The sequence below is a fragment of the Spodoptera frugiperda genome, chromosome 16 (assembly GCF_023101765.2).
Source record: "Spodoptera frugiperda isolate SF20-4 chromosome 16, AGI-APGP_CSIRO_Sfru_2.0, whole genome shotgun sequence".
NCBI lineage: Eukaryota > Metazoa > Arthropoda > Insecta > Lepidoptera > Noctuidae > Spodoptera > Spodoptera frugiperda.
In genome coordinates this window covers 2,487,032-2,502,874 of record NC_064227.1, presented here as the reverse complement: position 1 = coordinate 2,502,874, position 15,843 = coordinate 2,487,032, and the positions used below count along the sequence as shown (strand labels likewise).

The 15,843-nt window shown below is 35.8% G+C and overlaps 1 protein-coding gene across 1 annotated transcript; it reads left to right on the top strand.

The window, feature by feature from the left end:
• Positions 1-379: 379 nt before the first annotated feature.
• Positions 380-10,466, top strand: LOC118280718 (potassium channel subfamily K member 9). The gene is made up of 10 exons (XM_035601042.2): positions 380-609; positions 798-903; positions 1,242-1,885; positions 3,406-3,561; positions 4,269-4,395; positions 5,278-5,468; positions 6,031-6,218; positions 7,484-7,598; positions 7,936-8,023; positions 8,319-10,466. Exons 3-10 carry the CDS (start codon positions 1,759-1,761, stop codon positions 9,073-9,075), a joined length of 1,749 nt encoding a protein of 582 aa, XP_035456935.1. The 5' UTR covers positions 380-609; positions 798-903; positions 1,242-1,758; the 3' UTR covers positions 9,076-10,466.
• The last annotated feature ends 5,377 nt before the right edge of the window (positions 10,467-15,843 follow it).

The following is a 15,843-nucleotide window of genomic DNA, read 5'->3' as shown; positions in this document are numbered from 1 at the left end:
TTGATAAATTAACCAAGAAATATTCAAATTATTACCCAGATTATACCATTGGCATGATAAAGCTTGAAGATTTTTCTCTTGAGAAGAATGCCATCTGTAGATCAGTGTATGAATTAATTCAAACCACTTCTCATTTTGATTATCACCCCATCTATGAAACGTTTCGATAACTACTCATAAATTGGCGAATTTTGTATTTCGCCAAAAATGTTTTTGTTATCTTTAAATATATTTTGACATAAGTTAATTAATAATTTGCCATAAAATCATTAAGTGGGATACGAAAATAAAAATAAACTTTTATTTATTTTAGTAGCAAACAAAAAATATTTTGGCAAGGGAAAATGCAGCAGACTGATTTTTTTAGTATGGCCACACAAACCAGGTCAAGGAAGTGCAGCAGAAAAACTATTCGCCAATTTTTTGTTATTTTTATGAAATGCTATTAAGTGTATTGTTTCTTTATTATTTAGTTGAAATAGGAGTGAGATAATGTAGCGCGGACACCGTAATGATTGGAGGTAGTGAGAGTGGTTGTTATAGGACAGAAGAAAACTAGGTGGTGTGACAGCTAAGGAATACCGCATAGAAGATTTTAGCTCAAAAATGGTTAATATTATTAAAATTCGATCATCTGATAACTCAGTATGACTATTAATCGCTCAGGAATACCGTTTACGTGGGTTACCTTCGCGATTTATGTTGGAAATAATCGTCATAACATTTGACCCAGTTACAGTGCCGTGTGCGTTGACCTATAGATGTGAATGCGGACTAAAGCACGATGTTATTTTTAGGATACAGCTTTGCAGATAATTAAATATTTATAGATGCCGTTGGTGATATCCAATTGTGTGATAAACTGCAGACGCAAGTATCCGTGACCTTTTACACAGATAACTGGTGAGCTTTCTTTGTTTTACTTATTTTTTTTAAATTACGAATATTATCGTTCCACTTTTAAATTGTTGCACTGATTGCGACTATTTATTCCAAATAGGTTTATCGTTTTACATTCTGCCTATTAACAGCTGTAATAAATATGTAACAATCTTTGTTTTTATACCAGTAACATACAAAATCAATTGATTTATAATGTTTTCATAATTTTATTTACACACATGTGCTAATGTCGTGATGTAGTATTGATTTTTAATTCATGAACACAATAAGCAACATTTTTCCAAAGACAAAATACATAATTATTAGAATCAATACATTTAACCTGAATACTCTTGCAGGTCCAACAGTTGTTCAAATAAACACTATGGATGGAAGTTTTATAACTCCTGGAAAAACAAAACAAAGTACAGAAAAACAGATAACGAAAACACTATTTAGACACAACTTCCTTTGAAGGGATCAATTTAAACATAGAATTTTTATTTATAAACATATTCCAATTTCCTCTTTGATTGAATTAAAATTAATATATTGAAGAGACAGTTTCAGGTTGTGATTTCATAATATAAATACACAACTGATGCAAACAAGGGAAATAAAAACAATAAATTCTAGTAGCAAGCATATCATCTTTGTAGCTAAATTGACAGGCTGTATATTGATAACCTGTGCTGAAAAGTTGCCGCCAAAAATGGATTCCAAATTCAAATGTCATTAGATTTTCTTATTACAACCTAAAATGGTTACTTAATGTTAAATTAATAAAAAGAAGACAATATGGTGTTTATTTGACTGAATCGCAATAAGGGTGGGGTTGGGCGTTACGCCCTAAGGCCGTGGTGACACTCGGCAGTGATGAAGAAACAAAATGTTCGCACTCTATCATTGATTGTGTGCACGTTTACATATTTACTGGTCGGTGCCGCTGTATTTGACGCGCTAGAGTCCACTACTGAGAGGAACAGATTTGAAGTTTTGCAAGGTTGGTAACTCCTATTTTGTTATTTTATTAAATTGACAATTAGTTTTTTCACACTATCTGAATAGACACTGTCCTAAATTAATTTGAATTAAGAAAGTAATTTGTATGAACTATCTGTCACATAAGTTTATCGGTTATATGAATGTGATAAAACAGGCTTAATATTGTTATTTTATTATTTAACATTGCTCAGCTGTAGAAGTACATACTATATTGAAACTAAATCATTTGAGATTTCCAATTTTAATCTCACAATGTACTGTAGAATTTCCTATTAGACTTTAATATAAATAACTATTGCAACTTAACACTCTTATTTGAGCTGAATATGTCAAAACCCATGATAACTTAGCATTATAAAATGATGAAATTATGGATGGAAAGTGTTATTTATGCAATGATAAAAAAATCTAATAAGAATCAACTTGTTATTGTGAGAATCTTATAGTAATTTGATTATAAAGGTTTTGGCTACTTACACTCTGAAATTCACAATATGTAGAACTATTACCTATTTTGTTAAAAGAAATTCATTTTCAAGAAGCAACAGTAACTACTTAACTCAAGTTTTCTTAATGTTTGCCTTTAGTTACCATGGCAACCAATCAATTTAATATGCCCCAACAATATTATTATTAAATGTTGGCAATACATGGTGTTTTGAATATGGTTACTACAAAAATAAATGATCTGATTAGAATAAAGCTCCTACTTTCAACACTGATTAGTTTTGTCTTGAAATTAAAATACCTGCATCTAGTTATAATTTTATTATAACTTTGAGACATAACTACTAAATTAATTATTATGTTTGAAGAGGAACTCGACTAGTTTCAAGCCATGCTAGAGGCGCAGCATTCCGCGACCCACGATGCGGCGATTGTCACGCATCGTCACATAAATATGAGTCTCTAGTATTGCTTGAAACTAATTGAGTTCCTCGTCAAACAGTCACATGAGTAAGCTGATAATTAATTTCCCTGCACCTAGTTAGTTTTTTTAATTCCTCCAGATTTTTTATATTTTATGCTATGTGCTATTAGGATTCAAGTCTGATTAACCATTTTTTACTTCTGATAGTCAACAACATCACACTAAAATTATAAGTGTGAAAGTTTGTTTGCATGTTTTGGTGTTTGTCCGTCAATGTCAATAACAAAGAAAGTATTTAACGGATTTTGATTAAATTTGGTATACAGACAGGGTACATGCGCTGACTTGGGTGATAGGATATTTTTATCCCACGGGAACGCGGGTTAGGCCCCTGGTGAAAACTAGTTTATAATTCTTGTCTTGGTCTTGGTTTATTGCATACTCTTAGCAATACTATTCTAACAACAAACTTAACTGCAGACTACCTAGGGTGTTTACCGGGGCTCCGGCTTGAAAAGCAGGAGTAGGAATGGGGCGGTTTTTAGTCAGTAAGAGTCTGACACTCCCTCTATCGAGAGATGATTTTCCCCCTCAAAAATAACCAAACAAATATTCCACAAAATTATAACTCTATGTCACACCCACAGCTATCGAAGGCATGATCATCAGGAAGTACAATATAACAGAGGAAGACTTCCGTGTGATGGAGACAGTAGTCCTCAAGTCGGAGCCACATAAGGCTGGACAGCAGTGGAAGTTCACCGGAGCATTCTACTATGCAACTACTGTACTTACTACCATTGGTAAGTAAAAGCTTGATGTTTTTTATCACAAGTAACTGTGTAAGTAACGCCCTTCCTCTCTCCTACGAATTATATATTTCGCTGTGCCCGACAGGGTCCAAAAATTGTGACTAAATAACACCTGTGTACAATAAATACTTGAATACCAAGTATTTTTGTAGTAACAATCACTACATAGTAACTATAAAACAAATTCGTTTTTTCTGTCCCTATGTCCCTTTGTATGTTTAAATCTTTAAAACTAGGCACCGGATTTTGATGCGGTGTTTAGGGTTCCGTAGCCAAATGGCAAAAAGCGGAACCCTTATAGATTCGTCATGTCTGTCTGTTTGTCCATCCGTATGTAACAGCCATTTTTTTTAATAGATACAGGTTTTATTTTAACCTTGCCCCACATTAGTATTTTCTCATGTGTCGTGGGTGCGTTTACAAACATACAAGTTCACATACACATGACACCCAGACCCGAAACAACAATTAGTGAATCACACAAAGAGTTGCTCCATGCGGGAATCGAACTCGCTACACGTTGCGCGGCAGCCAGTTGCCCATCCACCGCACTGACTGTGCAGTCAATAGTGATTCAAGAGGAAAGTTTATAAGTATAATACATGCATAATATATCACCATTGCACACATGCGAAGCTAAGGCGGATCACTAGTTTATTTATAATTACGTTTCATTAATATTTTTTACTAATTTACAGGCTATGGGCACTCAACGCCAGCTACGATCGGTGGCAAGTTGTTCACAATGTTCTACGCTATAGTTGGCATACCGCTGGGCCTCATCATGTTCCAGAGTATTGGTGAAAGGGTTAATAGACTTAGTAGGTAAGTGGTAGTGGAAACAATAATAAAATAATTTGTATAAGTGATGGTAATATATGAATTATGTCCGGTATATGGCAATAGGCTCACCACCACTTATAAACAAATGGTGAAAAGTGGGTGTACATTGTATAACGGCATTACATGCCGTAATGTGCACCTCTGCCTACCCCTTCGGGGATAAAAAGCGTGACGTTGTTTAGTTTTTTTTAGTTTAGTATAAGTGATGGTATTAACCACCATCTCACTTGGTAGTAAGTGAAAAAACAAACCACTTTCAATTTTCTTTACCGCCTCAATTTTTTTATATCATAGTCAAATCATTTATTCCAATTAAATCATAAATACTTAGGTACTTTTGAAACGTCAACAAATAAAGAAATAAATAATAGCCTGTCAGTCTGTCCGTCAGTGAAGTTAGGTGCTTGTTCCAAAGTGTAGCTTCAAATGGAGAAAATCGAGCTAGGATCTCAATCTGTTAATTCGTTTTTTACAAAACAGTCAAGTACTTATTATCCCTAAAACCTTCTCCTAAGTCTGAGAACAACATTAAAATTTGTTCAGCCAAACGTGAGGTAATCGCGCATAAACATACAGATCAGGAAGTGGAACTATCGTTTTCTTTTTCTTCTCTTCTAATAACATCGTCTGATTTGTTTCATTGCGGGATCCAAGACAGTCATTCATTTCCCTGGGACGCGCCGGACTTCAGTGTTCCGGTGTTTTCATGTTTGTATCTACTGTAGATCCTGGCTTACACGAGGCTGTGGCGGGCTTGTCCCATTTAAAAAAAAAATACATATAGGTCAAACTAAGTACATACCTCCTATTTTTGAAATCGGTTAAAAATATTTCTCTTTTAAAACATCTTTTTTTTACTTTCAGCGTTATAATAAGATCAATAAAGAGTGCATTGAACTGCAAGCAGACGAATGCATCAGAAGTGGACCTGATATGTGTCGTGACCACACTGTCCTCGCTCACTATAGCTGGTGGCGCGGCTGCCTTCTCCAAGTTTGAGGGATGGAGCTACTTCGACAGTGTCTACTATTGTTTTATTACTTTAACTACCATTGGTAAGTAGTTTTTCGACAGTAAGATTAGGATTTTTTAAGGCCTATAGCAACTGGGTAATCGTCAACTGCGTATCTATTAAGCTTCAAAATTTAGAGTGTTTTTCCTTTTTCTAATAGCTAAGCTGTGAAACTATGTGAACAAAGCAGAAGATGTGTAGCTCGAGTATGCGATGTATCGATAGTAGGGAAGCCATCCATAGCACACATCTATAGCACGCATCTGTCATACAACCATTCTCAACATATCTTAGTTGAAACCGCTTCCACTAGTACTAAGCTATAGGCGTGTAATAATGAATATGATTGGTGGAAGCCAAACGCATCCACAGCAACGTAGCAAAGCACATCTCGTAGCAACTACCTCGTTGGTCGGAAGATCACCAGAGCGACTACCGAACAAAAGATATTAGCTTTGATTCCGGACGAAGAATTAGGTTTGATATTTTAAAAGGTTTTAGCAAAATATTATTTCCTTTTCACAACAAAAATTAAGTTTCTAACTCTTCTACGCTAACAACCAGGTAACAAACACCAAAATAACCAAACAACCTTCAACCCCCAGGTTTCGGAGACATGGTAGCCCTGCAGAAGGACAACGCGTTGAATAAGAAGCCATCGTACGTGATGTTTGCCCTGATCTTCATATTGTTCGGGCTGGCCATAGTGGCTGCCTGCCTCAACTTGCTCGTGCTTCGGTTCGTCACCATGAACACTGAGGATGAGAAGAGAGATCAGGCCCAGGCTGAACAGGTATGTTTTTTTTATGAAACACTCCCGTAATCGAGCAGACGTATTACCTGATGGTAAGCAATCGCCGCCGCCCATGGACACTTGAAACTCCAGAGGCGTTACAAGTGCGTAACCGGCTTTTTGCGAGTTAGGAATTTAAGGGTTGTTATTTGGGGATTGGGAAGATTGGAAAGGGGGGAATTGGGCCTCCATGTAACGTTAGATTTGAAGGACTGCACAGGACTGGTGCGTTGCCTGGCTAACTGGTTACGATTCCCGCATGGAACAACTCTTTGTTTTTCCACAAATTGTTGTTTCGGATCTAGGTGTCATGTGTATGTGAACTTGTATGTTTGTAAAGGCACCCACGACACAGGAGAAAAACCAAAAAAAGGAGGACTACAATCAAAAGTTGGTGAAAATTGTTTTTATCAGGATTTCAGGTATATTCCTTAGGCCCAAAGGTGTAAGACAACGCCCGCTTCTCATGCATGGTTCGAAGGTGAGGTGTTGGTGAGGTTCGAAACCTACCAAGGGCAGTACCAATGTGACTTTTTCCGAGTTATATGTACTTTCTAAGATTATTTAGACACCACTGAAAAACGGTGACGGAAATTATCCTGAGGAAACCTGGGCTTATAATTTCTAATTATAAGATTAGAATCGTCAACCCACATTGAGCAAATGTGGTGAATAATGTTCAAAGCTTCTCCTTGTGAGAAGAGGCTTTGGTCAGCAGTGGCCGTTAATAGGCTGTTGATATGATGTGTGATGTGATATTAATTAACTTATTGTAATTATATTCAGGAGCTATGCTCGTATGTCAATAGGCCCAACTCTTGTTTTTTAATTGGTTCAAACTATCGCTTTATATCTTATTGAAGTCCTTGCCATGTTCTCGTATTGTCTTTTTATATCGTCCTGCAATAGTTGCTCTAGCTGCCATCCGCAGCCCCAGAAATACTGCTTGCACGTATCTGATGATATGCAAACCATATACTTAGTTTTTTCAAAACCAAAAGGCAGTTCTTGGAGAAATGTAGTTACATGACTGCACGGTTGCCGCGGTGGCTGGTTAATCTGCCGCGCAACGTGTAGCAGGTTCGATTTCCGCAAGGAATAATTCTTTGTGTGATCTACAAATTGGGTCAACGCGCCCACACCAGCAGAAAATCCTAGTGAGGGGCAACTGTTTTTTAATTTGTTACCCATTGACTTCAGAATTTCAGGGACAAAATGCTACTTACAAAAGTACTATACTCAAATACCTTCACCCCTACTTCCAGGCGCAGCAAGTAGCAGTGAGACTGGAAGGAGACGTGATCACGGCGGACGGCGCCGTGCTGAGGGGAGTGTCGCGCGGCACACGCCTACCCGCTGACCCCAGGCAGATTACTGCCGGTATGTACTACTTGTATATAGGGTGACTGGTAATTAGTGAACGATATTTAAATACGTGATTGTACTCATGATTACAAACAACTTTCCCAAAGAAACTTTGTTTGTATACTCATTAGTTTTATTTTTATCACAGTAACAAAACAACAACATTTCATGCGAGTGTCCTTTCGTAATTGATCAGCTGTTAGTAACGAGGCGCCCGCGGCCGCGATTGCGGAAAACTAGTTGGTATTTTGGAAATTTACGCGCGCGTGCTAATAAAATTTTGTTTTGTTGTGATAAAAATAAAACTAATGAGTGATTTTATTGACATTAAAACATAATACGATGTTTCCAGGAGATACCTCGCTAGTGCCGCTGTATGTAGACGAAGAGTACGCGCCCAGCGTCTGCAGTTGTTCCTGTAATTGCTTCGGACCAAACAAGTAAGTTACTACACATAAACATTCATTTAACTGTCTTTGACCTGATGGTAAGCAATTGCCGCCGCCCATGGACACGCGAAACACCAGAGGCGTTACAAGTGCGTTGCCGGCCTTTTGGGGGCTAGGAATTTAAAGGTTGTTGGGGAAGAGTGGTAATTGGGCCTCTGGTAACCTCACTTGCGCAACGAATGCGTTGTTTCACGTTGGTTTTCTGTGAAGTCGTAGTATAACTCCGGTCCAGCGGGGTCTACGTAAGTGTGTGTAAATTATTTGACAATTTTACTTCTAATTCCAGATCAATACCATATCGCGACCCGCTGTCGCCGGTACCACCAACCAACATCAGACAAATCAAATCGAAGAACTACCGCGAGCTCGGTAGCATACCGCGCTACATCGAGAAATCATCATCTAAGAACCGGTCGCAGTCTCTACGACTAAACTCAGCCTCTGGCTACTTATACATGAACGCAAAGACCAACGACTTCCAACTAGAACCTGAGGACTTCAGAGAAATGGTCACCAAGAGACGGGAACAGCTCCGGAGAGGCATGATGATGTATGAAATGAGGTGTAACAACAACGAACAGTACCTACACCCCTACAGACATAGTCTTAGCACTCGGCTGGAGACCAGCCCTCACAGTTCCTCGCTCTACTCCATGAACATGAGGTCGGAAAACCGCAGCAACGACCCATTAGTAGACGACTATGACTCTGAAAAATCGAGCTACGCGAAAAAGAAACTCATGAAGAACATAGCTAGGAACACTAGTAACAAACGAGTAGAGAATTACTTCTACGACGATGCTGTACTGCATTTCGATGACGAATACGCCTTCGACGGCTCAATACTCTTCGCAAAGAGGAGAAAATCTATAGACAGGAACTGGGAGGACTATACATGTGAAATGCCGCGAACCCACGGACCGGATCAAGTGTCGAACGACGGTAGCTACGGGTACTACCTGCCCGACGACGAGGAGCAGGACCAGTACTTCGTGAACGATACCCTCACGTTCCAACTGCCCCCCCATCGGGCCAGCATATAGTGAAGTGTTGTGATGTGCCAACAAGACTAGTGCCAAGGTAGGTTAGTGTTAGTCTACTAAATAAATGGGCCAATTAAGTAAATAAACGATTAATTAATAGTAATTTTACAATTTTCGCGGTAGCATCCGAGTTTGACAGTTTTAGCTTTTACACATAGTCTATAGATGTCGCGTTTTTTATTATAATTCTATGATATGAGCTTGGCTTCCTGTAGATATTGTAATATAGTAATATAGGCTTGTCGTGCGGAGCGCTTGGGCGTTTTATTGTGCACTACGTCGGTGTATCGTATTTGGGAATATTGTACTGAGAATTCTGAGCTCAGGATTGAGGTAGCATATTTGAAATATTTGTAGAATTTCCTATGTCATAAGAATAGGACAGAGTTTCTCAACATGCTTATGTAGTGAACCCGCAAAATCCAAGTCACATTTCTTTTATTTTTTTGCGAACCCATGTTGAGAAACACTGTACTAAAATACATAATATAATGTTCATTCCCTTGTCAGTATAATAAAACAAGACTGCAATAGAGATGAATGTTTGAATAACTGACCAATCACGTAACTTTGGTAAATGATGTAAGTGATAAATTAATCAGTATTATAAACTATTAGATAATTATACCTTTGGCATGTATGAATGTCGGACAATGTCAAAATTTTACCTCTACATAGCGTATTTCATTTATATAAAATGTAGGTGTTTTAAACCGATAAAGCTTAGTTAGACTACAGGTGTAATGAGGCCTCCCCCATTACTTAAACTTAGTATTTAAGACTCAAAAACATCTATCCTGTGGTCTAACGATCTTAATCGGTCTATTTTAAAAGACATGGCAATGAAAAGCCGACGTAGTGCAAGCGAAATTAAAGTTTATTTTCCTTTTCGGAGTGTATTAGAAGTGAAACTGTTGCGAGATACAATACAATGAAAATTATCGAGCTTATTGATACAAACTCGCTACAGTACCGGCGCAAGTACTAATGAGGCTGTAAAATGTCCTATTTTGGGAAGAAAATTACTGTAAATTGGCACTATGTAGCTTGTGGCTGCCGGAAGAAAACTGTTGAAAGTAAATCCTACGCTAAGTGCAGCGGTTAACGTGTCAAAGTTCATGTTAAAGACATTTTTAACACAGGTCAACTGTTATCTGCCCTCCAAAAAGATGAACTATAATATATCATCACAATCATCTTACTTAACTACTATTCAAAGAAGTTACTCGACAAGTTTCAAGTGTCGACAAGAGCAGCATCCGCTAACTTTTACGCAATAAAGCTTACAAAAATAGACCGCATTCCTTATTATAAGGCTTGTAACGCACCTGTGACTCCTCTAGTGTCCATGGGTGGCGCTGATTGCTTACCATCAGGTGACACGTTTGCTTGTTTGACCCCTATTTCATAAAAAAACCCTTTGCGCATCTTGACATTTTTTCCGCTAAATAGTTTAATTTATAGTAGTTTGCGCTAGTAAATATGACTAATAATAACAAATTGGTAAACAGAATTTTCAAACGTCAACATTTTGCCTGTAATATAAATAAAATTATTTCCAAAATAGGACATGTTTCAGCCATTCAAATTACATTGGCATATATTTTGCAACCATGCTCCCAGACCACATTATATGACAGAATGGTCCCAAAATGCTATAGATATATCACTACTACGTATTATAAAAAATATTCTAGTCAAAATATGTTTAATTTTAAGTGAATTTTTCCATGACGATTTCCAGTCATTAATTTATTATATTAAAATATTTATTATTATAGGTATGAAATTCCGAATTTCTATATCGCGCCAATGTTTTTAATATTATGTATATTCCAATAATTATATTATATATATATTCCACATATTTATTATCTATGCTGTTAAGTCGCTGTGAGCCAAAAATATTGATTTTTAAAATGGGATTTTTAATCTTTTTAAAAGACAAAGTATTACTTAAAATATGATGCCAAAAATATTGATTTTTAAAATGGGATTTTTAATCTTTTTAAAAGACAAAAGTGTTACTTAAAATATGATGCCACTAAATGAATTCTATTAATTTTAAAGAAGGGGAAATGTTTTTTATTCATAATGAAAATGATCTTAAAGATTAAGTTAATATTTGGCAAATTTTATTCGAAAGTGTATGGTTTTAAAAATCATTAAAAATATTACAATTTTATTGTTTAATGTATCACAAAGTGAAAAGGCGTCTTTATAATGATGTTATTATGATTTTATCATAATAAAATAAAAAAGAATATGTATCAAACCTGTTGAAACAGATAAAACACTAAATACTTTAAAAAAAGTATTACATGAGACTCATAACATAACTGACAAAAAGTGGATGTTACATTGTATAATATACACCTCTACCTACCCCTTTGAGGATTAAAAGGTGGCATGTTATATAAAGTATTAATTTAAAACAAGTTATATAACATAGATATATGTTTTAAGCTATCTTTCACTGTGATTTTATTTATTATACCTAACAGTGCAGTGGGTTATTTATTTATTTATATTTTTGTGAATAAAAGCTCTGAAATATCACAGTATTAATCAGCTCGCGCGAAACAAGAAGCCATTGTTTTAAATTTACTTAAAATTAATAATAATGAACTGAAATTAAAGTGAGTTATATAAAAAAATGTAAAATATTCTAGTCAACTGTATGTTAAGCGTCTAGTCAAACTAATTTATAATACTAATGTTAATTTTATAGTTTTATCGTCATATTTATTGGGTACGAAATGTTGGCATTGTATTAAAACCTATGATAGTCATTCTTTGATTGATTGATTGAAAACTCTTTATTGTACACCATATAAAAACACAAAGGATAAACATTTAAAAATTAATCGTATAATAGGCGATTTCATCACTAAAAAGCGATCTCTTATAAACCTTTGGATGGATAAACAGTATTCTTAGTCAATATCACTGCATAATAGTCAGTTTCAGCAGTTTATTAGGTTCAGGTTTATAAAAGAACGCTGCAACTGCGCCTATGTAAAATGTATAGTCCTTTAGTGTGCTCTAACGACGCATATGAAACGCACACAGCAAGGATGAGTGCACATTCACTGTGTTTCAGTTTTGATTTATTTGGTCTACCAGATTTTGTTCTTTGTGTTAATTTGTGATAATCGTATTTACCTCATATTTACACGTGTTTTTGTTTTTTGTTTACTTCCAATGCCACTGTGCGCTCTTACTTGCTTTTATGTAAAACATGCATCCCCTTTCAAGTTCGACTTATATAAAGTTACTCTACATTTAGTTAAATTAATTGCCACCGTTTCGTATTCAATCCATATGACTAAAAGTTATCATGAACCTAACTGTTCAATTAAAACTATCATTAATTTATTCAAGGATTTTTTAAAGTCAAAGTCAAAATATGATTTTATTCCAAGTAGACCCATAAGGCACTTATAAAAGTCAACAAATAAAATATATAAAGATAAGTGTCTCTTACTGGTCAACTAAGTTATTTGCTAGTTCCAAAGTGTAGATTCCTATGGAGAAGAACGAGCAAGAAACTCCATGACACATTTTTTATAATATTAATTTACTTCTGTCTCCCCTTTGAACCGATAAGTTGGTGAAATGATACCATGTGTGAATGATTATCGTGAGTTTTTTTAATCGACTGATAATTTATTATTATTAATTTATTTAAGCTTACTCTTAGATGCCAAAGAACCTTTTTTGTTAACTTTTAACTAGTTCTAGTATACTCAAATCAGTATTTTATTTGCTGTGATAATTTCGTCTTTAGTATTATTATTATAAACGTAATAATTAAATTATTGTCTTGAAAAGATTGAACAGTATTATTTTAAAAGACAAAAATATAAATTTTAATTGAAATTAATCATCTATAAAGTGTTTAGGTCGTTCCAAACGAATTGTTTCCAATTTAAAATGATGTCATATATGTTAAAAATCATTTGAAATAAATATGTATATAGTAAAAATAATTATGTCGACTTGTTTTAGATTTTAAGCGAAACTATCTATGATATTAAATAACATGACTGTGCTAAATTTAATGCCAAACGTACTCGAAACATTGGTTTTTAGTTCTGATTTCAATTTTTGCTCGGATAGAGGCGCTAGTGTTGAATTAGATCTCTTGATCCTACATTTTTTGCCATGTTTTAAACGTTTGAAAGATTTGGTGATTGTACGTAAAGGATCTTTTTGCTCACTAGCGCCACATGATAGCTTCAAAAATAGTAATTCTTTTTGAAAAAAATATTGATTGATCTTGTTTACGGATATTTCTGTATAATACGTTTTTTAATTTATTGATATTTAATTTACTAATGCTTATTTAAATTTAATATTTTTATTTTGTAATATTTTTTTTTACCAAAATGACTGATTAGTCTTTGTTATTTTCAACATTCCGCTTAGGTACTTTATTTACTCTACTGATAAGAGTATTTGACCGTTTTTAAAGATTTTTTTCGCCTCAAACTTAAATTATTTTTATTGTTGTATGAATCAAAATAATTCAGCTATTACAGACCAGACTCAATTTCGCAAAAAATAGGCAAGAATTGACAAATACATTATATAATTTTTTGAAACATTGTAAACCAAATTAATTATACTGAAAAATGTTTCATGTGCGGTTGTTTGTAAACTATAATTATAAACTAATGTATTATATAAACTGTTAAAATGGGATACGTGAGGAGTTCTAGTTAATACGCGGTCTGAAACTAACTGTAATTTTAAAAAGGTGAAAAATTGTAACATAAAATCGGATTTCAATAAAAAATACATACGAATTATTGTTGTTTTTGTTTTCTTTAACCCTTTATAAAGGTAATCTTGTGGTTTGTCTTGTTACGGCAGATTGGTAGCTTGAAATCTCTTGTAGATTTAAAAAAATTCAAAAGAGCGCATTTATTTTTAATGCCTTGCGATGCACCCTTTTTAGCTGCGAAAATCATCCAATGACTTCACCCGCATTTGGTAAGGCGAGAGGGAGTGTCAGTGCAAAAAAATATTTAATGACTTCTCCCGCTTCGGGTGCGGCGAGAGGGAGTGTCAGACTCATACTGACTAAAAACCACCCCGTTCCTACTCCTGCTTTTCGAGCCAGAGCCCTGGTAAACCGGTAGGTAGTCCGCAGCTCCGGGCAATGCACCTTTGCCGATGACAATGGGCGGCACTCATTGCTTACCATTCGGCTAATCCATTTGCTCGTTTGCCTTTATAGAAAAAAATACTCTTATGATATTTCTATGGAACACTGCCATCTATGTTAAATGTCTAGTAACAGCAAGAACATAAACTCACCCTTCTGCCCTAACTGTTCAATATTTGGGGTCCCCATTATTACAAGGGGTTTTTAACTTGAAGACTGCGCTGCGTTGTTTGTTGTGTAACCGCTAGATGGCTACCTGTTTGGTCGGGTGGTTGCATGCGTGACTGCCGAAGTGCCAAGTAAAAGGGGTCTGGGGTTTTAATGTCCAGGTTGGGTGAAGTACCTATTTACTGTGGAAAAATTATCTTTATCTAACAGCATTCTTAAGTGTGGGAGAGCCATGCTTCAGCACGAATGGGCCGGCTCGACCGGAGTGATACCACGGCCTCACAGAAAACCGACGTGAAACAACGCTTGCGTTGTGTTTCTTTGTGTGAGTGAGGTTACCGGAGGCCCAATTCCCCCTTCCCAATCTTCTCAATCCCCGATTCCCGAACAACAGCCCTTAAATTCCTAAGCCCCAAAAAGCCGGCAACGCACGCCTCTGGTGTTTGAAGTGTCCATGGGCGGCGGCGATTGCTTACCATCAGGTAATACGTCTGCTCGATGACCGGCGTGTTTCATAAAAAATCAACATGGAGTCTGGAATTCTGCCCAGTGCATGATAAGCTACGGTTTTGTATTTTGGCTGTCTTTGGTTTGGGGTTCTTATCTTTAGGTTTTACAGATGGGGTACGACTGATGCCCGATCCGGAGCTGCGGACAATGTAACAGGTTACCGGAGTTCCGGCTCAAAGCAGGAGAAGGAACAGAGTGGTTTTAAAAACCTGAAATTTTGTACATATCATGTAAACACAATACAGAAGAAACGTCTAATGTGGGGTCATGTTTTTAAAAACTAAAAAGTATTTTTATCCTATCCATATCTACTAATATAACACCAAACGAATCACCCCAAACTTTAATTTGTTTTTTCTTTTTAATCTTAGGGACTTTTATACAACACAGCATAAATGTCAGTCCAATTATAGCCTTAATAAGTGTATAACTCAACAGAGATCAATGAATCAGAGCCATAAAGTAAAACAATGTGTTTCCTGATGGGTATAATCTGGGTATCTTCAAAGCCCGAGTGAATAGGTTGCTTATTAAGTTATTACAAAAAAAGAAGACAAGTATCGAAAGAGCGGAATCTCGGCCAAACGTCGACCCATCAAATGTAAAAAAACGTTCTCGCACCATCAGTATTTGGCTCATTGAGTATTTTTTAAAATACTAACTAGCGACCCGCCACAGCGCCCCACGGTTGCAATAGTGATATGCTAGATATACATATAAATCTTCCTCTTGAATCACTCTATCCATTAAAAAACGCATCATAATCCGTTGCGTAGTTTTAAAGACTTAAGCATACAAAGGGACATAGGGATATACCTACTATGTAGTGATACCTTTATCGTTCTTCTTCAACTTTAAGTCTCCGACCAACCTATTCCTATAATACAAGCTTTAATTAAAAACATAAATAACAAAAG

Bases quoted from the DNA above. Each gene is read 5' to 3' on its own strand.
- LOC118280718 (XM_035601042.2), top strand. From the start codon at position 1,759: ATGAAGAAACAAAATGTTCGCACTCTATCATTGATTGTGTGCACGTTT. The intron at 3,562-4,268 runs GTAAGTAAAAGC...ACTAATTTACAG, and splicing joins TACTGTACTTACTACCATTG to GCTATGGGCACTCAACGCCA. The intron at 8,024-8,318 runs GTAAGTTACTAC...TTCTAATTCCAG, and splicing joins AATTGCTTCGGACCAAACAA to ATCAATACCATATCGCGACC.